Source organism: Rattus rattus, chromosome 1 (genome assembly GCF_011064425.1).
Source record: "Rattus rattus isolate New Zealand chromosome 1, Rrattus_CSIRO_v1, whole genome shotgun sequence".
NCBI classification, from domain to species: domain Eukaryota; kingdom Metazoa; phylum Chordata; class Mammalia; order Rodentia; family Muridae; genus Rattus; species Rattus rattus.
Window position 1 is genome coordinate 51,524,553 of NC_046154.1, and position 25,419 is coordinate 51,549,971.

The 25,419-nt window shown below is 41.1% G+C and overlaps 1 protein-coding gene across 1 annotated transcript in view; it reads left to right on the plus strand.

The window, feature by feature from the left end:
- Wdr78 (WD repeat domain 78) overlaps positions 1 to 18,387 on the plus strand; it is a 75,539-nt gene extending 57,152 nt beyond the window's left edge. The window contains exons 13-17 of the mRNA XM_032901459.1: positions 368 to 489; positions 9,056 to 9,154; positions 9,625 to 9,851; positions 10,859 to 11,015; positions 17,146 to 18,387. Of these exons, the coding sequence (XP_032757350.1) occupies positions 368 to 489; positions 9,056 to 9,154; positions 9,625 to 9,851; positions 10,859 to 11,015; positions 17,146 to 17,187 (647 nt within the window). The 3' untranslated portion in view covers positions 17,188 to 18,387. The remainder of the gene's footprint in view (positions 1 to 367; positions 490 to 9,055; positions 9,155 to 9,624; positions 9,852 to 10,858; positions 11,016 to 17,145) is intronic.
- Positions 18,388 to 25,419: the final 7,032 nt, after the last annotated feature.

The window sequence follows — 25,419 nt, forward strand, 5'->3', positions numbered from 1 at the left end:
ATATACATGCATTCATACATACATACATACATACTGCATGCATGCATATGTACTACATGCATACATACTATACACATGCATGCATGCATATATAATACCCATCTACATGCATGCATATGCATGCACTACATGCATGCATACATGCATACATACATACTACATACTACATGCATGCATACATACATACTACTTACTACATGCATGCGTGCCCACACACTACATACATGCATACATGCATACTACATAATACTACATGCATGCATGCATACTATATACTACACATTACATGCATACATATATACTATAGACACACATATATATGTACACACATAAATAAAAACGTACATGCACATTTCTTTCCATAAAGATTTGATGCACCTGAAGCGAACCACTGTTACAAGCAGCAAAAAGGGAATAGAAAAGGAAAAGAAGGGCGAGGCCTTGATATCTCGACAGGCTCCTGGAATGTGCTTTGCTTTTCACACCAAGGTAAATTTTTATTTCAACACATTATCTACCATTTTCTGTTATAGTTTCCAAATATTGAGGTGAATTTGTGAACTGTACACACCACAAAACATATCAACATTGCTATGGCTGCCAATATGAAGCAGGTAGAGAGGAGCTGTGCAGAATAGTTTCTCTCTACAGCTGCATGCCTAAGATACATGCCTCTCCTCATCCTCTTGGCCTCTCTGCTGCGCTACTGTACTTACATAAACCAATGCTATAATTGCTGCTTTACCGTTTTGTTTGTTTGTTTATTTGCCTCCCAAAGGCTGCCCCCCTCCCAGTCCTCCCTCTCAGAGTTCCTCCACCCATCTGCCCTTCCCTTCACCTTTGAGAGGGCAAACCCCCATCCTCCCCCACATTCCCCTACCCTGGTGCATCAAGTCTCTGCAGGACTAAGTGCATCCTCTTCCCACTGAGGCCAGACAAAGCAGCCCTCTGCTACATAAGTGCCCAGGGCCTCGGAACCGCTCGTGATATGCTCTTTGGTTGGTGGCTCAGTCTCTGGGAGCTCCCAGGGGTCCAGGTTAGTCGACACTGTTGGTCTTCCTGTGGGGTTGCCATCTCCTTCAGGGCTGTCGATCCTTCCCCTAACTCTTCTGTATGGATCCCCGACCTCCGTCCAATGTTTGGCTGTGGGACTCTGCATCTGTCTCAGTCAAGTGCCAAGTAGAAGACAGCTATGCCAGGCTCCTGTCTGCAAGCACATCAGAACATCACCAATAAGTGTCAGGGATTGTGCCTGCCCAATTGGTGTCTCAGGTTGGGCCAGTCGCTGGTCAGCCATTCATTTTAATGTGAGAATTAACTATCAGAATCGGGGATTAGGAAGACCACTTTAGTTCAGTCTCCTAGAGGCCTTAAAGACATCAGAGAAGAAAAAAAGGCCCAGCTCTTCTAGAGGAACTTGGGAATTGGAAAACTAGACACTATGCAGATCTCTAAGAAAACAAGTCCCATACTTCATCATCTGTTTAAGTGATACTACCGCCTGCCTCCTGCCTCCTGCCTCGTTTGAGTGAAACTATGAGGCCCAGAGAGATGCCTCAGGAGGTAAAAGCACTTGCCATGCCACTGAGCCCATGGAAAAGCTGTATACAGTGCCATGCATCTGTAAACCCAATATTCCTATAGATATACGGGAGGTCGAGACAGCAGAGTACCCAGGAGCTCATGGTCCAGCTAATCTAAAACATACTGTACAGCAAAAAGAAGAGTGACTGTGCCTCAACAAGGTGAACAAATCTGTCCTCTCATCTATGCACATGTGAACATGCATCCACATGCACAGACAGACAGATGACAGACAGACGGACAGACACACACACACACACACACACACACACACACACACACTGTCTTAGGGTTTCTAGTGCCGTGAGGAAGCATCATGGCAACTCTTCTGAAGGAAAACATTTAGTTGGGGCTGGCTTATATTTTAGAAGTCTAATCTATTGTCATGGCGGGAAACGTGGTGACCAGGCAGGCAGACGATGCTGGAGAAGGAGCTGAGAGTTCTACATCTTGATGCACAGGCAACAGAAGGGGACTTGGTCCCTCGCTGGGTGTAGCTTAAGCATCTGAGACCTCAAAGCCTGCCTCCTCGGGGACACACTTCCTCCAGTAGGGCCACACCTACTCCAACAAAGCAAAGCCCCGGTAGCACGCAATAGTGAGGGCTTGAGTCTATGGGACCATCCCTAATCAATCAAACCATCACGCACATTAAAAATAACACAAACAGTACTTCCGGAGGAAAACTGGACCGGTGAAATGTCTTGTTCCTACATGACAACTTTAGTTCAATCCCTGGAACCCGTGGTAGAGGGAGAGAGTCAGCTGGCAAAAGTTTGACCTCCACCTGTACCCTGCACAGAGTTAAATAAGATAAAAATATTTAAGCAGTATTTAAATATGATTATACCATCTGTTCCAACCCAAGTCTATTTGTAGGGATCTAATACTGGCTCATATTTTCTGGAAAGACATTTCCCTAGCAGAAAACTGGTCGACAGTTCCTGGAGACGGTTTTGACCGCTGCAGGCTCAGAGGCTGGGCAGTGAAGATGAGCTGACACTATTGGCATTGTCTGGGCAGAGGTCAGGGATGCCGTTAAACATCCGACAGGGCCTGGAATAGCCACGGCCTACCTGCGACCCACTCACCACTCGGGGACCCCACACGTAGAGCCAGGTTTTAGAATCAGCAGTCTGATGTCTTGGGAAGACTTCTGACATACATAATTAAACATGCTCTGTAAATACAGTTTTATTTCCTTTCTAATATGGCTGTCTTTTCAATCTGTCTCTCACATGTTTATTTTAAAAGTTAGAGAAAATAACACCAATGTAAAATCCAGGTAAACATTGAAACGGAAATTATCTTAAGATGACAATGAGAATCAATTATGTAGAAATAGAAAATTATCTTAAAAGTTACTTAATACAGTTTGAGTTTCTGGGATCATAAACAGGGGTGCTGAAGGTGGACGCCTGTGTTGTTTCTGTGTGTGCAGGAAGGCATGAGGTTTCCACAACTGGCCGTGTGCCAGCTGAGAGCTTTATGGAGATATCACTGATCAAAACAAGGAAGGCTCTTTATATCTCTGATTTGAACTTTTTTTTTTAAAATCAAGAATGGATGTAGGAAATGCGTTTCTTTCTTTAAGATGATAGCTCAGATCTCTCATTTTTAAGCTTGGCAATATTGTACCGGTTATCAATCTTGAAACTTTATTTTTCAGACAAAATCCCTGTGTTCATGACTTACAGTATTTTAATATAGTTTGGCAGAGCATGCTGAGCATTTGTGTAAGATGAGCTCATCCTTGTTCCTAAGCATTATGGAATGAAGTTTCATTGTCTTGTGATGCTTTTGTTCTAGGTAACAACTGTGGTGCTCCTGCCCTGCACAGTCCTTTTAACAGTGACTTGAATTAAATGAGCATTCCTTTTGTGGTCACCTTTGATAGAATTAATCAACCATCTATGCCTGGAGTTTTCTTCGTGATGAAATTTTTAACCATAAGTTTAAAATTTTAATAAAAACAGATTCTGTGGTCATCCATGGTGGTTTTTTTTTTTTTTTTTTTTGTTTTTTTTGTATGAACGTTGTCAAAGTGTCTTTTACTTTGTTCATTTAATCTAAATTGTTGGATTTATAATCACATTGATAGTCTTTTAGCATCCTTTAATAACTTTAGAATGTCATTTAATATTCTCTAATAACTTAATAATGCCATCTAATTCCTAATATTGTTCATTCGTATCTTCGGGTTTTTCTAGTTAATCTGTCTGGAAGAGCTAGGGAATCTAATTCTGTATATCACTGGGGCAAATCGAAAACACCTAGGTTAGAGCGTTCTTCATGTAACAGTCGGTTTGTGTATACACAACACTGCACCGGACTCATATCTATCCATTTTATTTCTCTCATAAAATCAGATTTTTATGTAATTTATGTTCGTACTGTTCTGCTGTTTTCTGTGTAATTGGGTCTCACGTTGGTCCTAGTAATTTCCCTTCAGCTATTTTTACTGGCTTTAATTTTTTTTCTTGTTTTACTGACTTTTAAACATGTAAACTGTGATAATTGGTTTGTGAGCTTCCTTCCAACTTTATTTTGACATTTTCAGATATATGCACACATATATATTGCTTATATTTGTCCTTTATTTCATGTTCTTAGCCCCTCCTCTCACTAGTCTGTTTTCTTTTCAAATAGCCTCACTTCTGTTTTCCTGTCTTACATGTGCACATATTTTGTCATGGTGGAGGAGGGGTGGAGACAGAGTCTCCCACGGCCCAGGCTGGCCTCCACCAACTTCCCACAGGTTTTATGGGGTTGTTTTGAAGTGTGCCTTCTATTATCTGATGATCCTTGGGGGTTCTTTGGAATCCGCCGTGCATCCTTCCTTTTTATCTCCAATTTTTATTATCTTCTCTGTCTGTCTTTTACTTAGGTTTATATGGGATTTGTCAATATTATTTTTCAAAGACCCAACCTTTTGACAGACATTGTTTTCCAACTTCTTTCTAAGCCCCTTTGTTGCTGGTATGTAGGAAGGCTACTGAGTTTTATGTTTGAATTTTCTAGACTATCATTCTGCTGGAAGTATTTATAGAATCTAAGAGCTTCCTGGTAGCGTGCTTATAGTCTTTACGGATGAAGCATGTAGAATTATATCATCTGCAAATAAGGACACACTTCCTTCTCCATTTCTAATTTGTATCACTTTTATTTCTGTCTCTTGACTTATTGCCAGTGCTAAGAGAGAGTGGGCACTCTTCCCTTGTTTCTGATTTGGGTGGAAATGCTTGTATCTTTCCACGTTTAAAATTATACTGGCTGTAGATAGGTCTGTCGTGTATGCCCTTGGTTATGATGAGATATATATCTTCCTCTCCTGCTCTGCTTAGGGCTTTGCTTATAAAGGGATGTTGGGATTTTGTCTGAAGGCCTTCCTATTTATATGCAAATGATCTGTGATTCCTGTGCTTGAGTTCACTTGAGCCAAGTTCACATGTGTGGTAGAATTCAGCTGTGAAGCCATTGGAATCTGGTCTTTTTGTAGTTGGCAGATTTTTGTTTTGTTTTGTTTTGTTTTTTACTGTTGGTTCAGTTTTTTTACGTGTTATAGATTGGTCTAAATTGTTTCTATCATCTTGGTTCAACTCTAGTTGGTTATATTCCTATAGAAATTCATTCATTTCCTTAGATATTCCAATTTACTGACATGTAAGCTTTTTATTTTTATGTTATGTTATTTATTTATTTAGATTTTTTTTGGAGACAGGGTTTCTCTCTAGCCCTGGCTGTCTTAGAACTTGCTCTGCTGATCAGGCTGACCTCGAACTCACAGAGATCTGCCTGCCTCTGCCTCCTGGCAGAGTCTTGCACTACCACCTCCCAGAGAGGACTTGTAAGCTTTTAAGATAAGCCATAACGGTTTTCTAAATCTCACTGGTACGTGTTGTAACGCCTCCATTTCCAAATCTGGTTTCATTAAGTTGTATCTTTTGATTCTTTCTGCTGTGCTTCCTTACTCTTCTTTTTGTGAAGAAAATAGTTTTTAAAGGCAACTGAAAGAACAAAGGGAGGCAGTCCATCGCTGCAGGGAAGTCAGTAGATGGGTGTATAAGGCAGCCACTCAACATGGCGTCTAGAAGCAGAGAGGGGATGAACACTAGTGTTCAGTTAACATCTCATTTTTCTTTAGTCCGGGACCGCAACTCATGAGCTGCTCCCAGTTAAGGTTGGAACTCTGAACAGAGTTAATATAATCTAGACAGTTCTTCACAGACGAGCCTAGAGATCTTTTCCCTAGATAATTCCAGAGCAGGTCAAGTTGACAATACCAACTGTTACAATTCTTCTTTTATCAACTTCAAACCACAGCTTATCACTTTTTAGTCTTTTGTACCTTTTCCAGCTCCTACAATGAAAAAAAAATGCATTCATCTGACTTCATAAAGTCCCTATGGTCTTTAACAGCCTTCTTCAAAGCTCTAAGTATAGTATACCCTGAGATGTGGACCAGCTTTTCACTGTGAGATATATATATATCGGTTACATTTTCAAACTCTGAAAAGCTTGGCTGGTTCTCCCTATCCCTGGTGTCTGCCACATTCAGCAAACACAGCTTTTCTATTGGTTCAGCTTCCCTCCATGTCTACAGCCTTCCTTGATGGATTTCTCAGGATCAGCGTCTCCAACATCCTGGGCTCAGTTACAGCTTGGGCTTTCATCTCATGACAGCTTCATGAGTTTCTGAAGCTCTTTCTCTCTCTCGTCAGAATACATCTACTTTTTCTTACTCTGCCTTTCTTCTTTCCTGGGTAACAAGGGAAGCAGTTTCTAGCCCACCATTCTATCTAACAAGGAAAGTAGTAAAATAAATAAATAAATAAGTTTCTTCTATTCATGTTATTTTATATATAATAAATATGTTCATATTATTATCTGTTTTCATGAATGTATATTCATATTGTTCTCTTACTTTTTAGGCAGTCATTTCTTTGGCTTGAGCATATTTTGTCCGATGTGAACACATACACTCCCGGTTGTCTTTGGATTGTGCTTGCATGGAATATCCGTTTGACTCCTCCTCAGTCTTATGTGTCGTTGCTAGGGAGTGTATTTCTGAGTTAATACTTATTGCTAGTAATAAGAAGGATTACTGACTCCCGCAATTTCTTCACTCCTTTTCTTGTTAATTGAACTATTGTTTGCCTCTACCCCGTTCATATAAGGTGTTTGCTGTTTGACAGCTCATGGCTTCTTCCTTCCATTTGCGTGTTTAATTCTGTGGTGAAGATTTTCTCTCCTGTGCTTTCATGACTGAGGTGGGTTGCACTGCAGGCATGGGGTCATGACTCACTTTGGTCTGTGCTCATTTTAGAACGCCTTTATTTTCCCGTTCACTTTGAAAGATAACTGTGATGGTATATCTCTTAGTTTTCCTCATCACCACGACTTAATACCTCACAGAAGAAACTTAAGTGTGGACAGACTCAGTTCTATTCATAGTTCATGGTCGGGAAGCCATGACATGATTCAGGCTGGCCGGAATGGTTCCTGTCATTGCAGTGGGGTGTGCAACAGTGGATCAGGAAAATAGAGATCTTTGGCTAGACATGGTGTGTGATTAAACCTCAGAGCCCAACCCGGAAGTCTTACTCCCTCCAGCATAGCCCACCACCAAAAAGCTTCCACAACCCCCCAAACCAGTACCACCAGCAAGGGAACCAAGTGTTCCAGCATATGAACCTTTGGGGTTCATTTCCTATCCAGGCCAGCTACTTCTAGTAATATTTTTGTTCCTATTTCAGGCCTTGAAATACATCAATCATGTTTTCCTGGCCTTTATAGTGTCTGCCAAGAAGTGTGACGTCAGTCCGATAAACTGTCTATTAAGTACATTTGGCTTTTTTCTTTTGCAGCTTTTCATGTCCTGTGGAAAGATTGTGTATTGGTCATGCCCATGTAGGATTTTAGACACCTCTTGTACTTGGATGCCTGTTTCCAAGCTTGGGAAAGTTAATATCTTTGAAGAGGTTTTTTTCTGCATGTCCATGCAAGCTTTGCGCCCCGTGGGCTCGCTGGTTTTCCCTGTTGCTCCTGGTGCTCTCCAGCGCTGTGCTTCTGCTGTTTATTCTCATCGAGGTCTGAATGTGGATTTCCCTCTGCATTGTCTTCCAACCTTAACGTCCTGCTGCTGACTTTCTCATCCATGTTGCTGATGTCTTCAGCCAGATCCTGAGTTGATTTTCTTATATCATTCATCTGCTGGTTTGTACCCATTTTAAAGTAAGTTTCATTTTTTATGAGTAGATTTGAATTCTTGATTTGGCAATTTAACGATTTTAGCATCTTTGAGTCTTAAGAAGTTTTGCTTTTCTTTTTGTTTCTGTTTAGCTCTGGCTGTCTTGGAACTTGCTCTGTAGCCCAGGCTGGCCTCAAACTCACAAGAGACCGTCCTCCCTCTATATCTCAAGCACTGGGATTAAAGGCATGCACCATCTGGCTATTTTGATTGTTTTTTGGTTGAATCTCATCCTGGTTTTTCTTGTTTATTATGGGTATGTGTTTCAATTTATGCATCTCTTAGAATGGATGTTTCTTCTGGCTTCATATGGTCGTCTTCTCGATTAAACAGCCTCCTATTTAGGGTCAATCCATAGTGCCACTCACTCAGAGTAGAGTAAATAAGCCACAGTCACCCCAAGCTAGCTCAACTATGCAAATACACCTACCAATCAAAGTGAATTACTGTATTATCAAATGTTATGAGACAGAAAGTGACTGAAATACTGTCATTTTACGAGTTTTAAAAATAGAGTAAAATTTTTTTTTTTTTTTTTTTTTTTTTTTTCTGCAATGCTAAAGGAATGAGAGAAAATAATAGAGCAGGAAATGGGGAAGGAAGCAAGGTTAAACAAAGGAGGGTGGGGGTGGGGAGGAAGAGCGATGCTGTGGTGAAGCAGAACAAACAAGAGAGCGATGTGAGGAAAGGTCTCTGTAGCCTGGAGGGGTGTAAAAGCACAAACTGTACAAAGAAAAGCCACATACTGGGACAAGTATATTTGTAATATATGTGATAGGTTCTAGCGTGTACAAGGAATTTACATGAGTGGATATGAACATATCTTTAAATAAAATGAGAAAGGAAGTAAGGAAGGAAACATAAATGGCCAGAAGGCACAGAGACCCCAGTCTTATTAATATTCACGTACATGAAGCTTACGAACATGCTAATTTTACAGCTAACAGAACGACAGCGTGTAAGAATTCTGTTGTAACCAAGCTCTGTGGGTCAAAGGGAGCTCTTACGCTGACAGCAAAGAAACATTTCCTGAGTCCCCGGAGTACAGGAGCACATACTCTCTCCTATACCTGGCTCTAAAAGTCTTTCAAGTAGGTCTCATTATTGTAAAATCATAAAACATTACATCTGAGATAGTATTCACTTTGGTTACTGGATGGGTTTACTATACGTTTAATTGTCTGATCTTGTATTTAATGTCTGATGTGCCTTGTGTTGTAGGACACAAACATCTATCTGGCCGGTACAGAAGAAGGCCTTATTCACAAGTGTTCTTGTTCATACAATGAACAATACCTAGAGACCTATAGAGGACATAAGGTTAGCTTAATTCTGTAGCTGTAGAAACTGTATCTTATGGTATTTTGGGGAAACATATGCAATATGCTTAATGGATGCAGTAAGCTTACAGCCTTGACTTAGTGACCCCTTGAATAAGTGTCTTGCTGATCCCAAAGAAAAATTCTCTCTTGCTCATACTGATTGTCTCTTTAACATCATTTTCCAATGTTTTTTGTTTTTCTTATTATCTAAATGTCTGATTGTTTTCCTTATTATCTGTAAGATGTGTTAATAATTTCTGGCCATTTTTCTCAAGTAGATTTTCATAGAGAACAGTTAAAGGAACAGACGATGGAAGGTCTTGCTTTCAGCTAAAGCAGTTCCTATGAAATGCTCTGTGGTGCATGTGTGGCCTCTAGAAATCTTAGAAACTTTTTATTTATCGGCCAAGTTTAAAATGTAAGAGGTTAAATATTATTTACCTACGTTTGGCATCTCTGCACCCCCAGGGTCCGGTGTATAAAGTCACGTGGAACCCGTTCTGCCCTGACGTCTTCTTGAGCTGTTCTGCAGATTGGGGTGTAATGATCTGGCACCAGGACAACGTGAAGCCGTATTTTACTTTTTACCCAACTACTTACGTTGTTTATGATGTTGCCTGGTCCCCCAAATCCGCATATATTTTTGCCGCTGCAAATGAGAATAGAGTAGAGATTTGGGACCTTCAGATCAGCACGTAAGTAATCAAATGGTAATGTTTTGAGTGCTGTCTCCAGGAGAAACAGCTCGAATCAAATGACATCCTTTCTAGCTCCTTCATCAGGTAGAGGGTACCGTGGCTCAAACAGTGCCAGCCACAACTCTAGTATCACACTACAGGATGATTTGCTTCCGAATCAATGACTGATATATAATAAGGTGGCCACTTATATAAGGCATCCCTTGGTTTTAATTCTTCTGGTAATACTATAGTTTCTGGGGCAACGCCTCTCTGAATACAAGAAGCTGCCTTTCCTTTTTTGAGAGCATGGGTGGTTGTTTTAAGGACCCAGACTAGGAACCATCGCAGTTGAAGGTGGCCTTGTGCTCCCTTGCCTTGTTCTCCCTTGGTTCTTGTAGGTCCAAATATCACTCTGAAGAGATGATTATGGCAGCCTGCGGTGGGGCCCTGTGCAGGACACAAGGGCATTTTACAGGCAGAACTGGATTGCAACTCAGTCTTTTCCCAGTAAGGCCTTCAACTAATTTGAGGAAGCAAACCCACACCGCGCAAGGAAAGGAGCTTTGTTTACATTCTATTGTAATGCTAGTTACAGTGAAAGAGGGAGGAGGGGAGAGACAGAGACAGAGAAACAGAGAGAGAAAAAGAGACGGGACAGACAGAGATAGAACAAAACTTAGTGATGGCAGACAGGTCCATATGGACCAGGTTATACATATGGTCCATAGTATAACCAAGCCAAAACAAACCTTAACAAAATTAAGCAGCGAAAGAACCTTAAGTTTATGTGTTCACGTTTGACTTAGGAGCTAGCTACATTTACCTGGCTCCAATTGGCTCCTTGAAGAAATGAAAAAAAATTTTCTTTGATTAGCAGAAAGCTTTCTGAATTTGGAAATACTTTAGGAGATTTTTGGTCTGTTACATCGCATTTTTAAAACTTAAACTTTTCTTAGTTTGTATCTTACAAAAGACAATTTGAACGCAACACTTAAATTTACAGATAAACTATTTCGTTGCAGTTTGGACCCTCTGATTGTGAATGTTGCTAACCCTGGAATCAAGTTTACAACCGTCCTCTTTGCCAAGCAGACAGATTGCCTTCTAGTGGGAGACAGCGACGGACAGGTCGCAGTCTATGAGCTGAGAAATATGCCTGCTCCTACGGAAAGTGGTCGGGTAAGACGGGGATGCACACTTCTCAGGTCCTTTTGTGAATCTGTTGGAGTATCACGGTTGGAGTGACACTTGGTACCTTGCAGGGATGAGGTGTGTGGTAATTGGAGTTTCAAGAGTTGCTTCGTGAACTTCGTGGTATACGCTAGGCTAGACCAGTCAGCCCCACTTTCTTGTTTACAGATGATAAATTGGGGAAAGTAGCAGTACGTACGGACCTTAAACACTGTACAGTAGGGGTAGCTGAAGTAAGGGTCTTCAGATAGCGCCCAGTGTTCCCGAAGTGAGAACTGGTTTCTGGTGCTTTACCCTACCTAGCTGTTCAAATGTGAGCGTCTACTTTCCAAACTTTCACGAAAAGCTCAGCATCATCAAGGCTCATTGTGCTTATAGTAGATTTTCAATCTGTCTTTTATTGTTATTTTAAATAATAATCTAGTACATATTCTAATATGAAAAATGTTAAAATATTAAAACCACATAAACAATCCTTTAAAAAACAGTCTAATGAGGGGTTGGGGATTTAGCTCAGTGGTAGAGCGCTTACCTAGCAAGCACAAGGCCCTGGGTTCGGTCCCCAGCTCCTAAAAAAAGAAAAGAAAAAAAAAAAAAACAAAAACAAAAACAAAAAACAAAAAACAGTCTAATGGAAGAGTGGGCACAGGTCGAGGACAACCATTCAGAATTATGTGATTCGTTAATACAGGTTAACATTTAGCCTCAGTACTAATTAAGAAATGAAAAGTTACTAAACTAAAATGTTACGTTTTTACAATCGAATGGACAGATTTATTTAGAATGAGTATAGGCCTATTAAGTATGGGACAACATTTGCTAAGCCAAGTTCTTTTTTTATTAATTTTGAATATGTATATATTTCATTCATATTTTTTTCTTTATTGAGTATTTCTTATTTACATTTCGATTGTTATTCCCTTTCCCGGTTTCCGGCCAACATCCCCCTAACCCCTCCCCCTTCCCTTCTATATGGATGTTCCCCTCCCCATCCTCCCCCCATTACTGCCCTCCCCCCAGCAATCACGTTCACTGGGGGGCCAGCCTTGGCTGGACCAAGGGCTTCCCCTTCCAATGGTGCCCCTACTAGGCTATTCATTGCTATCTATGAGGTTAGAGCCCAGGGTCAGTCCATGTATAGTCTTTGGGTAGTGGCTTAGTCCCTGGAAGCTCTGGTTGGTTGGCATTGTTGTTCATATGGGGTCTCGAGCCCCTTCAAGCTAAGCCAAGTTCTTTAATCTTGAGGTCGAGCTAGAAACTAGCAGTACTCTCTTTGTAAACAAGTTGACCATTTGAAACTCGCACTTAGAACTGTTCGGAGAAGCATGGCTTGCCATGAACTAGTAATTCGACTTTTTGGAGCTTTGAATTTATTATCTTCCTGCTTTTCACTCAGGGCTCCTTCTTTCACCTCCCTCAGGTCTTTGCCAAAATGTCATTTTCCAGTAATGATTTCTTTGAGCATCTCATTTAAAACTAATCTCTACTCTCTCCATGTTTGTCCCTACCTATCAATTTTCCTGGTAACACTCACCTCTTAAGAGTCTGTGCTCTCATCTATGCATTTTAAAGGTATTTGCACATGCCCCCAGACTAGTAAACTCCATGAAAACATTGAATCTTTCATATTTCATGCTAGGCTGTATTTCCATTACTTTGTTCAGCAACAGGGGTATGCAGTAAATGTTTGCTGAATAAATATGCTTTGGAAAACTATAAGATGTTAGAATACATTGTAAATTTTTTTTCTTAAGAGGAAGAATCATGAATTTTAATTTTCTTTTCAGTTTAGCTACTGTTTTCTAGTATATGTAAAGAACTTTAACAATCAGGAAAGAAAGCCCAGTATATTCTTAAATGAGCAAATATGTAAAATAGTAACTCGCAGAAGACGAATCTAACATATTAAAACATCTTCATTCTCACAATGTGAAGCTGAAATTACGTGAGATGGTAGCTAATGTTGAGAGAATGGTTATAATCTAACCAATATCAAATATTAGCTAGGTTCATGGGAATATTGACAATAGCCTCTCTGGAGATCATTTCAATAAAGGAGAAAACTGACTTACCACAGAAGTCCTGGTGACTAGGTGATAGCTTCTCCTTCATTTTAACCAGCCGACAAGGATGGCAGTGTGGGGGTGTTTTTCTTTTGGGGTGTTTTTGAAGCAATGTTTGTATGCAGAAATGACGTCTTACTTTCCCCTTACATGATGGAGGCTCAAATGCCGTATAGCATGGCAACCCAGTAGACTGTATACTTTCACTCCATTATAGATTCTGTTTTTCAGTATGTGACAGTCAATGTAGCTTGCCCAGTAAGACATTTATATAGCAAATTTCAGGAAACCTGATATGGCAATTTCTTTAGTGGATAAATGAATATTAAAATAAGAAGTATGTAAAAATTTCTTTATACAGAAAATATTAAAATTATACTTGGTTTTATACAAATATTTCTTTTTATCAGAATAAAAGAATAACATAAGTATTTTACATACATTTTATATAAAATAAGATAATTTAAGGTTTTATCTCTTACTCGGCTGAGATGTACATCAAATAGAGTATGGATTAGGGAGGGAGACAGCATCTTAGAGAAGTGCCTCACTCCTGCCCACCTCAGTGCCTCACTTGGCAGGCTTCGGGTTCATCTACTTATGATGACACTTTTACTACGTAGTTGGGCTGAAAACTACTGATGAGAGCTGAAGAAATGTCTCCGCAGTTAAGAGAGCACATTGCTCTTACAAAGGATCACTTCCCAGCGTGCAGCCCACAACCGCCTATAACTCCAGCTCCAGGGCATCGGCTATATCTGCCCTCTTCTGGCATCTAAGGGCACCCACACACAGTGCATATACACACAGAGAGATGAGAATAAAAATAAACAGTTGAAGATACACTACTGAGAATGCGAAGAATCCGTTTGCAGCAGTCATGTGGTTACATTGATAAATCAGAAGTAATTCTAGATGATATGTATATCTACAAATATAGACATTTAATGATATGTATATTTCTATGATAATCTGACAAATTTTGGGTAAGTGTTTAAAAGAAATGCCCCGAGAGGAAGAGTGTAAATTTAAGGTCAGACTAGGATCCATGGTGAGCTTCAGTCCAGTCTGATCTACAGAGCTGAGACCCCGCTTTAGCAAATAAAAACTGCACACACACACACACACACACACACACACACACACACTAAGAAACAAACAAAAAAATCCTATTCTTACTGAATACACCTATAGTTAGAAGTATGCTATGCAGACACAACATGCTTCATTTTTATATCTGGATATTGATTGACTAGAACCATCTTTTAATTAGAATAGAATGTTCTACAAACAAATTTAACTTGAAAGGGTTTGAATGCTTTTAAATAAATTAATATCTGTGTTCTTTGATGATTTCAAGGCTTGTGAGCAAATATTTTTATTGTTAAATGTATGCCATACATTAACGAGTGAGTATATTTCATGACTATAGTCACTGTCTTTGAAAGGTTTACTGAGATTTCTGTGAGCGTAGCTTACCCCTCCTTCTCCATTGTTCTTGGAAAACAGTTTTAACCCCAGTAATAATATGAAGCACATCTTATCAAGAGACTTCATGATCAATAATTTTCCCAATAATTTCAACCAAGAGTGTGTCAGAGGTTTAGAAGACTTATGATGGGTTTATCTCTGGGAAGGATGTGCACAAAATTTCTAGAGCCGATTCCTGGAAGTGACCGTGAGGGGAAGGACAGGATCAGGAAGTATTAAAAAGGCAACTTGAGGGCCACCAAGCTAGCTCAGCAGATAATGGTGTTTGCTGTGCAAGCCTGGTGACCTGCATTCAATTCTTTGAATGCACGTAAAAATGGAAGGGGAGAACTGACTCCACAAAGCTGTCCTCTCGTTTCCACACCGATAACAAGCCATGTGCACCTGCACAGACACTTTTTACCTTTATAGAAAAGTTTTGTTTCTTTTTCTAAAAAATAAAATATACAAGCCATAGTGACCTTTGTTGATTTGGTGTGTGTGTGTGTGTGTGTGTGTGTGTGTGTGTGTGTGTGTGTGTGTGTGTGTGTGTGTGATGTATGTATGCCTGCATGTTTGTGCAGAGACTAGGAGAGGACATCAGTTGTCCTGCTCCGTCACTCTGCCTTATCACCTGAGACAGAGACTCAGTCCCACTGAAGCTAGAGCTCGATTGGGGGTCAGCAGCTCTCTCTGATCCTGTGTCTCTGCCCACCCACAGTGCTTGGTTTACAGACACTCGCAGGACTACATCCAGCTTTTTATGTAGGCACTGGGGATTTGAACTCAATTCCCCATGCTTGCACAGCAATTGCTTTCCCCCTCTGAGCTGTCTCTCCAGTCCATATTCTTTGATTGTTTGGATATGCATTTCACAAACAAAGAAGGTTACCCTGCAGCCCTTGTGCCTCCTGTGCAAGAGAGGTGCTCGTGGGATTGGCATGCACATGCTCTTCCTCTTACTGCCAGTCACCATCTGTGGCCTGCTTCAGGAGAAGGATTTTCATTCTTCTCAAGTTCTAAGAGCTTTAAGTGGAATGATTTCTAACATGTTGGTGCTTCCAGGAGGAGTCCAGTGTAGGAAGTCAGGAATCAATACATCACAGAAGGTTGGCTTCAGCCGTGACCCAGCAAATGGACTCTGGATAGGGGTAATGTAAGCAAATGCCATGGTTCACATCTTGAGAATTGAAAAACTAAAGTAAGTGTAATCAAGGTGTAAAAGAACAGAGGAAGATTTATTAGCCACAGCAAGCAAAGAGAACACAGGAATTATTGCCAAAGCAATGACTGTCTTGCATAATGGGTAACAGTAACACCAGGTTCCTGTCTGGCAGGAACATGAGACCGGGTCCTGGGCTTGAAATTATAACTTTTTAGTATAGCTAACTGTTGGCAATACTTACCAGCTGTTATCTTTCACGGTGGCAGAAACGCCAGCCCTTTTTCTTCACATGATGATGGTCAATCACTGGGTATCTTGTTTTGCTTTAAAGAGTTACGGTTTAGGAATTCAGTGGAAGTTAACTCATTGGGCGTTTTAGGAGCAGACCTTTGCTATGGCGAGTCTGTAGAAATCGCTCCTGTATACTTCGTTGGCTACTGTGGCTCAGTGTATAGATATTTGCCATATTTTTTCTGCTTGGGAAATGTGTGTGTGTGTGTGTGTGTGTGCGTGTGTGTGTGTGTGTGTGTGTCTTAAAGGAGAATATTTAAATCGTGGGATGTTTAAAAATATAGACATGCAATATGATAGAGTACTGTTAAAAGATATGAAGTCGTTCTTTGATTGGTCAGATCATGCACAGCGTGACGGTGTCTGTCCTAGGGACTAAGGATACATCACTGAGCAAACCGCAGGACTGATCCATTTCATTAGCCCGAGTGAGGAACAGACTTGAGCAGCACGTTAAGGTTGGATCTGGCCAGACTCGGCAAATGGAAACTGTAGAATGACGAAGTGCCAGCAAGTGCAGTACAGGCCAGAGGACGAGAACTGACTTCTGAGATACAGGGGCTGTTGGTCGTTAGCGTTTAGGAACAGCTGACATTTCCATCTCCCATCACATTCAGGTGCCAGTTTATAAAAGGACCCTTTTTGCCTTGTGGTAGAGAAGACATGACTCTCCTGCTTCTACAGTTTTCCTCCCACCTCCCCCTCATCTTTGTTTTTCACCTCCTTAAATCTGATCACCTTGTGGTTATTCTTAGTACAAGTGAGTATCATTAAGTGAGAATACAAACCCACATGGTAATCAAGAAGTCAACCATTGACAGGTCAGGAAACACAAGCGAGGAAGCTTAGGCTTAGGCACGGAGGCAAACAGGAGGTGCTAAAACTGTCCTCCCCTCAAATCCTTGTAAACATGCTTGTCAAGCCTCTCTAAAGGAGGCATTCCGAGGAGGGCAGCTTTATGCCGGGAAGCCACTGTCATGATTTAAGCCTTCCTCTGCTGCTTTCCTCTTTGACAGTCTCACCGGGTGCCCATTAAATGTGGACATCTAACTTACAAATTTCAAATGGCATTTTAACAACAACATTACTGTCCAGGTTGTAATTGTGTTTTTTTTTTTTTCCTTTTCAGGGAGATGTAATCAACGTTCTGCTTGGGCCCAAGGCAAACTAGATAGGATGACCTGTCACTCTGGTTACACATTGTTCCTATTTAAGGGAAAGGGGATAACAGCATATGCTGGAAGCTTAAGATTTTGGTTTTAAGAGAGCAGTATGTAGCCTATAACTTCCGTTTAAATTAAATTAGCTCTTATTTCAGACACATGTGACTAGTTTATAATTTAAGGTAAGCTAAAGATTGTCTTAATTTTTTAAAGATATTTCTGCTCCACTTCTTGGTCATTCTTAAAAATATCTATTAGCAACTATGTATACCTATAAAATGTCCAAATTGCTTAGAAAATGCTTTCTTAAAAAGTTTAGACATTTTTAGAGTCACTTAATCCACAGTCATTAGAAGATGCAATTCCAGCACGGGTCAAACCAGGTTCCCAAGCTCGGTGTTTGGGGCTTCCAATCACTGTCACACAGCCCCTTGGGGACTGAGTGAGTACTCACACTGGACTGGGAGCATCAAGGCTGCCCTCTTCAATCTGAGCCCTGAAACTACACAACTTTGTCAGACCACTTGGCAAGCTATGGTGGAACAACAGATACAAGCATCATGTTATCTGACTAGCCAGCATCCCATTCCCTTGTCAATAATCTGAAATGCATCGTTACCTTCCTCTGAAAGGCCAGAGTCATCTGCAGTGATGTTTGAGCCCAGTTTTAAATTGTCTCAGCAAGAAAACAGAAGGACATACAGACCAGGTTAGGGTGTCTTCTAAAGCAGTCTAGTGAGAGACTGGACAGTAAGGGTGGGTATACACCCCACTTCCCAAACAGAGAGAGAGAGACCTGGAAGGGGTGATCCATGTGGGTCCCCTAACAAGTGTTCATGTGTTAAATGGGGTCATAGGGCACGACAGCCTTTTCCATAAGGTGTTTTGAGTGGAGGAAAGAGGCCAAGGTGTATGAAGCTCACAAAGAATTTAGAGATCGTTTGTGTCTCTGCTGGTGATAAGAGTCCACCTCAGGGCAGGAAGAACTACCTACTACACACAGTCATTGCCTCACAGCCTTTATTTCTTTGGGGCTGTGTGTTAAACAAAAGCAAGGTGATTTTAGCTGGCTCTTGGGTTTAGGTTAGATCATAAAGATTACATATTTTCTGCTGGTCTAAGTCACTATGCTGGTCTTTCTAAAAAAAAAATAAACTATGTTACTTTGAGTAAAAAAAAAATAAAAACTTGATTTAGTTGAAAATGTATTCCTTTTATTTTATTTTCTTTAATTTATATTATTTCTCTTGTCTTCTTGAAACTTAGCTGAGAAATAAAGGCATTATTGTAGACCCTGGACAACTGATCTCAGGGTTGGACTTTTTCTAGTTCAGTTTTTTTTCTCTAGACCATGCAGGCTTAAATGATTGCTTCATATGTGTAGATTAGAGAGAATGATGTGTGTGTGTGTGTGTGTGTGTGTGTGTGTGTGTGTGTGTGTGTGTGTTTTGTACTTGGGGATTTCAGAGGGAATTCTTTTGCCTGTTTTCTAGAGTGAATTTGGTTCCGAGTAGTAAATCCTGTCGTCTGAGAATTCTACCCAATCACTAGTCAACTCATCTGTAATCACATATGCACATGTATGTACGGTTGGGAGCAGCAAGAGTGATGACTGCGCCAAGTGTAGCACTGGGCAGTTTTCCATGAGGCATCTCTCATGCAGAACCTACAGTTTTCTGAGTCTCCTCTTTAGCTAGCGCCACTGCCAGCTGTAGGAAAGGACAGTTACGTTCCCACAATGTGTAATTATGCATCACATTTAACATTCACCTGACTCACTTCTAAGCAATTATGTATAGTTACAAACGAGAAATTAGAACACTCAGTATCTGCCGTTTTGTCTCAGGAGTTTATTTAAAAGAAAATGTTGAAAGTTTAGTTATCATTATGCTAGTAATGATGCATATTGAAGCTCTTCACAATTTACAAAACACATTCGCATCCAGTTTCTCAGTTTATTTATCTTGACCATCTCAAGACAGGCAGAGCGAATTGTCATAACAGTATTATGTTTTCCAAAGGCTATTTGAGGCGGAAAGGAGTGAGATAACACACTGAAGCCCATTCACTGCCGACTTGAAAGGATGGAACTCAGATTCTCTTTGCTTCGTTTTTATTTAGTTTGTTGTTCTGAAGACATGGTCTTCATGTAGTCTGGGCTGGGCCCAAACTCAGGATCCCCCTGCCTCCACCCCCAGCACGTTGAGATTACAGGCAGGCCTGTGCCGCTGCTCTGAGCGCTAGCTGTTCTTACACTCACCGTCCTGCTGCAGAAGTGGTTACCGTTGTATAAGCGGTTACCGTTGTATAAGCGGTTGTCATTGTTATAAGTAGAACATTTACTTGGCTTCTGAAATCTACTGCAGAATACAGCATGCATAAATTTTATATTTTAAGGTTTAATCCAAAAATGATAATACTTATAAACTTGCTTTTCACAGCATTCACCTGCTCCTACTGGGCCCTGGTGACATTTGTTTTTTCTATGGAAAACTTCACAACACCCAGTTCTTCATTCTTAAATGCTCAGCTCATGTCCCATTTCCTCCAGACAGTACTTTTCTACAGTCCTAACCATAAGACTGACTAAAATAAATTTGCCTTTGTGTGCGTGTATGTGTGTGTGTGTGTGTGTGCGGTGGGGGAGCTTTCTTCAAAGGACAGGATCTCACTATGTAGCTCAGGCAAACCTTGAACTTGTGGCCACTCCATCCCCACCTCCCTCCTGGCTCTTAGTTAAATGTTCTCAGGCCTCCATGGGGTCAGTTTCCTCCATAACACTAGCTTAGAAATGATTGATGAGGACTCTGCAAAAGTTTATACCTTAATTATTACTTTTCTTCGTCACCTCCTTCCTCTCACACTGCTAGGTTTGCCTGCACAAGTTTAGAGAGGCACATAACACATCGAGACCATCTGGTCATCCTTTAAAAGCAATGGATTAGGAAAGGAATTTGGAACAAACCACACATCTTAAATTTAAAAAGAAATGGAACTCCTTCTCAGGTTGGATGGCTTGAGGGGAATAAGACACCTGAAAAACATGTACGGGAAGTTGTACAACTTAAGAGAGACCACAGGCCACGTTGAAAATCATTCATAAAGTAACTAATGATACTCAGAAGCATCTAGAGCCACCGGAGCTGAGGGTCCTGCACTGGTGGTAGAACAGTCTTGACGCAGAAAGACACTACAGTCATATCTAGGGAAGGGCAAGGAACTTGTGCTGACATTAACTTGTTTCATGCATGTTTAATGTGACCTGGAATCAGAAAATATTTGATAGATAGAAAATATAGCTATCGTTCTTAGATAATTGAGTTTCTCTCTTGTAGCGGTAAATAGTTAAAATGGGAACTCCATCCCACACTAGCACCTAGTGCAGCACCATTCAGCCATATGGCGTCAGCGGTCTCATTCGGTCAGCCAGACTCCCCAGTCCCTCTGGCCCAGAGTTTTCAAATCGTCCCCACCCAACTCCCAACTCATTAAGTTCCCAATTTCCATCCCACGCTATCTCTGGCTCTCTGGGCCCTGGGGTGATCTCTCCGCCTCCATGACTAGCCCCATCAGAGGCTGTCTTCTATCTGTGGCTCTCTGGGCCCTGGGGTGATCTCTCCGCCTCCATGACCAGCCCCATCAGAGGCTGTCTTCTATCTCTGGCTCTCTGGGCGCTGGGGTGATCTCTCTGCCTCCATGACTAGCCCCATCAGAGGCTGTCTTCTATCTGTGGCTCTCTGGGCGCTGGGGTGATCTCTCCGCCTCTGTGACTAGCCCCATCAGAGGCTGTCTTCTATCTGTGGCTCTCTGCTGCGGACTCTACTCACATTCCCAGCATCTGCCCCCTGTGGTTATAGTCACAGCTCCCAGTAACCCATTAACATCAAAACTCTAGAAGCTTATAATTTATCAATTAGGTTTATATCAATAAATTCTCACTTCACAAAACTTCCACAATAAACTCAGAGTCAATTAATATTGATATAAACTTCCCACCTAGATAAGACAGATTGTCCTGTAATTATCCATCCCTTATGAAATATTCATAGTTACCTGTGGTCATCAGGGCCACACAGATCTGGGTCGTCCTCCTAGCCTCCATCTTGGTTCTTCTTCTACCTTCTCATCTCTCCCACCTTCCAAAAACTCTGTCCCCATCTTTTCTTTTTCATTGCCCAATCACAGGCCTTGCCTTATCTTGTGCCTGCCCTTAGCTGCATATAGGCATCAATCCTCCCCCCCCCTCTCTAATGTGGGGGTGGGTTAGGACAGAGCCTGTGTGAGCATCAGAGGACAACTTACCAAAGTTAGTTCTTTCCTTCCATTGTGTAGGTTTCTAAACTGTGATCTGAGATCAGTTGCTTAGCTTCCCGCTCCCTCCTGGACTGAAGCTCCTTGAAGTGAGGGATAATGTTTTGGGTTCACCCACACTACCCCATCAAGTAGGATTGCAAGAAATAGCTTTTGAATGCTAGGGTTGGGAAGTTCTAGCTTCCTTCTTGCAGGTCCTCATCGCAATGTGATTTAACATCGTGAATTTCCTCAGAACCCTAAGAAAACACTTTAGCATCAGAGAGGATAAAATCGTTTAACTTTAGTAACTTACAGAGGATATAGAATCAGCATGGGAAGTTCATGGAGGTAGCCACAGCTTTTCTTCATTTTGTTATCGTGTGTGTGTGTGTGTGTGTGTGTGTGTGTGTGTGTGTGAAGATTATTATTTTGTGTGATCATGTTCCCATGAGCAATGTTGGAAACGAGGTAAAGCATCTAAGGAAGTGGATGCACAGCTCGTTCTGATCACTCAGAGCCAAGTCTCCTGGAACCTCTCTACCCTGCATTCTCTGCTATGCCTTCTCCTCCCCTGCAGGGGATGCGTGTTGTCCTCATTGACTTCTAACTGAAACATTTAGACTTAACTATCTGCTTGTTCAGGATGTTGTTTCAAATTCCCTCTGAACTTGTAGAGCCTTTACTAGCAAATTAGCTTTTGTGTGGTAAACTCATTGTGTAGTAAAACTAAAAGGATGACCGTTTACATGAGACCGATTTCTAGATTGAACAGAAAATGCAGTATGTTCAAGTCTGACATATAAAAAAAATTGTTGTGACTCTTAGATAAAATGAGTGTTTGTTTTTAAAACTTGCCAAAAAGATATGCAACATCAAAAACAACTCATGAAAACCCTGTGTTTTCACCAAATTTGTACTGTATTTGGGTACATTTAACTATAAGAAGATATGGTATCATTATCCAGAAGAAGAATCCAGGGTGAGTCCTTGGAAGACCGACATCAGAACTCTGCTGTAGATTGGGATAGAGACAAGATAAATAGATGGAGTTTGGGAGTTTCTTCTTTGTTCTTGTTTCTTTGGGTGCTGAAGTGGAACCCAATAAGGCCAGGCAAGCATACTGGGACTGAGCTATTCCTTAGTGCTTTCCTTTTTTTTTTTTTTTTAAATGTTGAAACAGAGGCTCACCAGCTGGCCTTAAACTCACTCTGTAGGCCAGAGAGCCCTTGAACTCTCGACAATCCAGCCTCAGCTTCCTGAATAGAAGGGATTTTAGACCTGCCCTTCACCATCAGGATCCGATCAATTTTATTAAATTTTTCCAAACTGTACACACTTTGATTGTTTACTGTCTTTCTTTCTAAACACTCAAGTGACAACAAAATACAAAACTGCTGTTCTGCACACACTCAAAATAAATCTTTAAGTAGCAGTTAATGTTTTCTGAGCATATCCTAAAACATACACATGCATGAGCTTACAGTCACCAAATCACCCGTTCGTTCACAGATAAGCCTACTGATTCCATGCTTTCTCTTTTTAAAGCAGGGCCTTCCATATCCCAGCCTAATCTCAGACTCAGTGTGTAGCCAGGGCAGCCTTGGTTCCTTGATCTTTCTTGCTTCCATGTTCCACGGCTAGGATCCAGCACGCACCCTTACGTCTATTCTGTACATTGACCTCTGTAAGTGAACCACAGTGAGCGTGGAGCGCAGAAGCCCCGGCATCCTGAGTTCATTTCTTTTGGATGCATGCCCAGCAGGAGAGTTTCTGGATCACATGGTGCATTTACTTTTGGGGAGGAAACTCTACCTTTTCCACAACAACGCTACCAAATTTGCATTTCCCCATTGTGTGCTGCTGATCACGATTGCCTGTTTTTAACCATTGTGTATCTTCTTTTAAAAAGATCTATTTCTCTGCCCATTTTAAAATATAAATGACACCTAAAACTTTGGTAGTGCATGTGCCTATGTGCATGGGTGTGTGTGCTACAACATACATGGGAAGGCAGAGGACAACGTTTGAGAGTTCTCTCTTCCCATGTTGATTCCCATGATCAAACTCAGGTCCTCGGGTTTGCCAGCAGGCACATCCACTTACCAAGCAGTTTCCCATGCCCTCTTTGCTCATTTTAAGATCAGACCATTTTGTTATTTTTTTTATTATTATTTTATACTGGTTTTGTCTGTGTTGTGCTATTGAGTTGCGTGTTATTTGCTCATTTTGATTCCTTCTAATAGGCCATTTAAAATCACTAAATGAATTATAAGAAAGTTTAATCCATAACACTGTGCAAAAAGTTATCTATATACACTTATTTCAAAATCCTCCCTGCATTTGTAGAAGAGAAGAAGTTAAGATTAGAAGGAAGAAAAGTCTGGAAAGCAAAAGACGGTAGGGAAATTCGGAGTCTGCGAAGTGTTTGCCTTATCTGAGACAGCAGGACCTGACCTTGCAGACAAAGGCCAGATCAGGAAGCCCTCCCAACCCCCTCTTTCTTTCTCCTCTCTTCTCCCTCTCCTCTCCTCTCCCTCTCTCTTCCTTCCCACTCCTCTCTTCTCCCCTCCCACTCCTCTCCTCTCTCTCCTCACTCTTTCCTGTTTCTCTCCTCTTTCTGTCCTTTCCTCTCTCTTCCTCTCCTCTCTCCTTCTCTCTTCCTCTCTCCCCACCCATATGTGTAGGCATGCACATAGAACTTGCATACCTGCAGACGTCAGAAGACCATGGAGTGTCAATCCTTACCCGACACTTGTTTCAGACAAAGCCTCCTGAGGTCTGCTACACACAGTTTTGCATGACTTGAGAGGGTTTGAACTCAGGCCCTCATGCTTGTTCTCCATCCACTGTTCCCACTGAGCCATGTTTCACCCATTCCTCCATGTGAACTCTCTTGTTGCTATGTGAAGTAATTGTGTATTGAGGGGTTTTCCTTGAGGGGTGATAAAAATCTACGGAGAGGGTTAATGTTGGGTAATTACCATATGAAAGATTATCCTGTTTACAGTCTAGAAAATGAATTGATAACAAGGCCAATACAGAAGTCACAGAAGTAATTCAAATTAAACTTGGGGATCAAGATACAGAGGATAGAGAACAACAAATGGGGACAGAGAAATTCAGAAAACAAGTTAACCAGAGACTTTGCAATTTGATGGATGTTTAAATACAGAGAATATTTCAGTCAACAGATAGTAGAGATCAGAAGTTCTAATCACTCCCAGGTATCAATAGCTTTGTCATGAGAGTTCCCACTAGAATTCATCAACAGTCATATTAGAGGCTGGAGAGAAGGCTCAGTGGTTAACCACTCTTATCTAGGACCTGAGTTTGTTTCCCAGTATCCATTACATAACTTACCTATAACTCTAGTTCCAGGGGCCTTGGCATCGGTAAGCGTCCATACAAACGTGACAAACACATTTACACATAAATGAAAAATACATCTTAAAAAAGGTGAATATTTGTTAACTTTGTGTTGTAAAATAAAGTGTTTGCCGATGACTTTATAGTGAGCTCATGATTAGAAACACAGGATAATCATTTGTGATGGGACCCATACCTTTTCAGAGCTGTAATTAATTTCCTTAACTGACCCTGTGATATTTTATAAGTTATAAAGTAAAATTGCAGCTTTAATACTTTCTCAAAGGAGAATTAGACCTAGAACCTAAATTATCAATAGCAAAAATGTATCAATCTAGCATTGACATCACTAGATTACAATGAAATTGTCCCCATTTGTCGGGACCGGACTGCGACACTAGGCAAAACTAGAGCCCTGCCCTGAGCAGATTCCTGAGAAGGGCTTGACCTTTTCAAAGAAAGAACATGTCCTCGGAAGACTGTTGCCTCTTTGTCTAAGAAGACTATCTTGCAGTTTAAAGAGTCACCTTATGTCCTTGGGCACTATAAACACTTTGTTTATCTTCAAAGATGCTGTAACT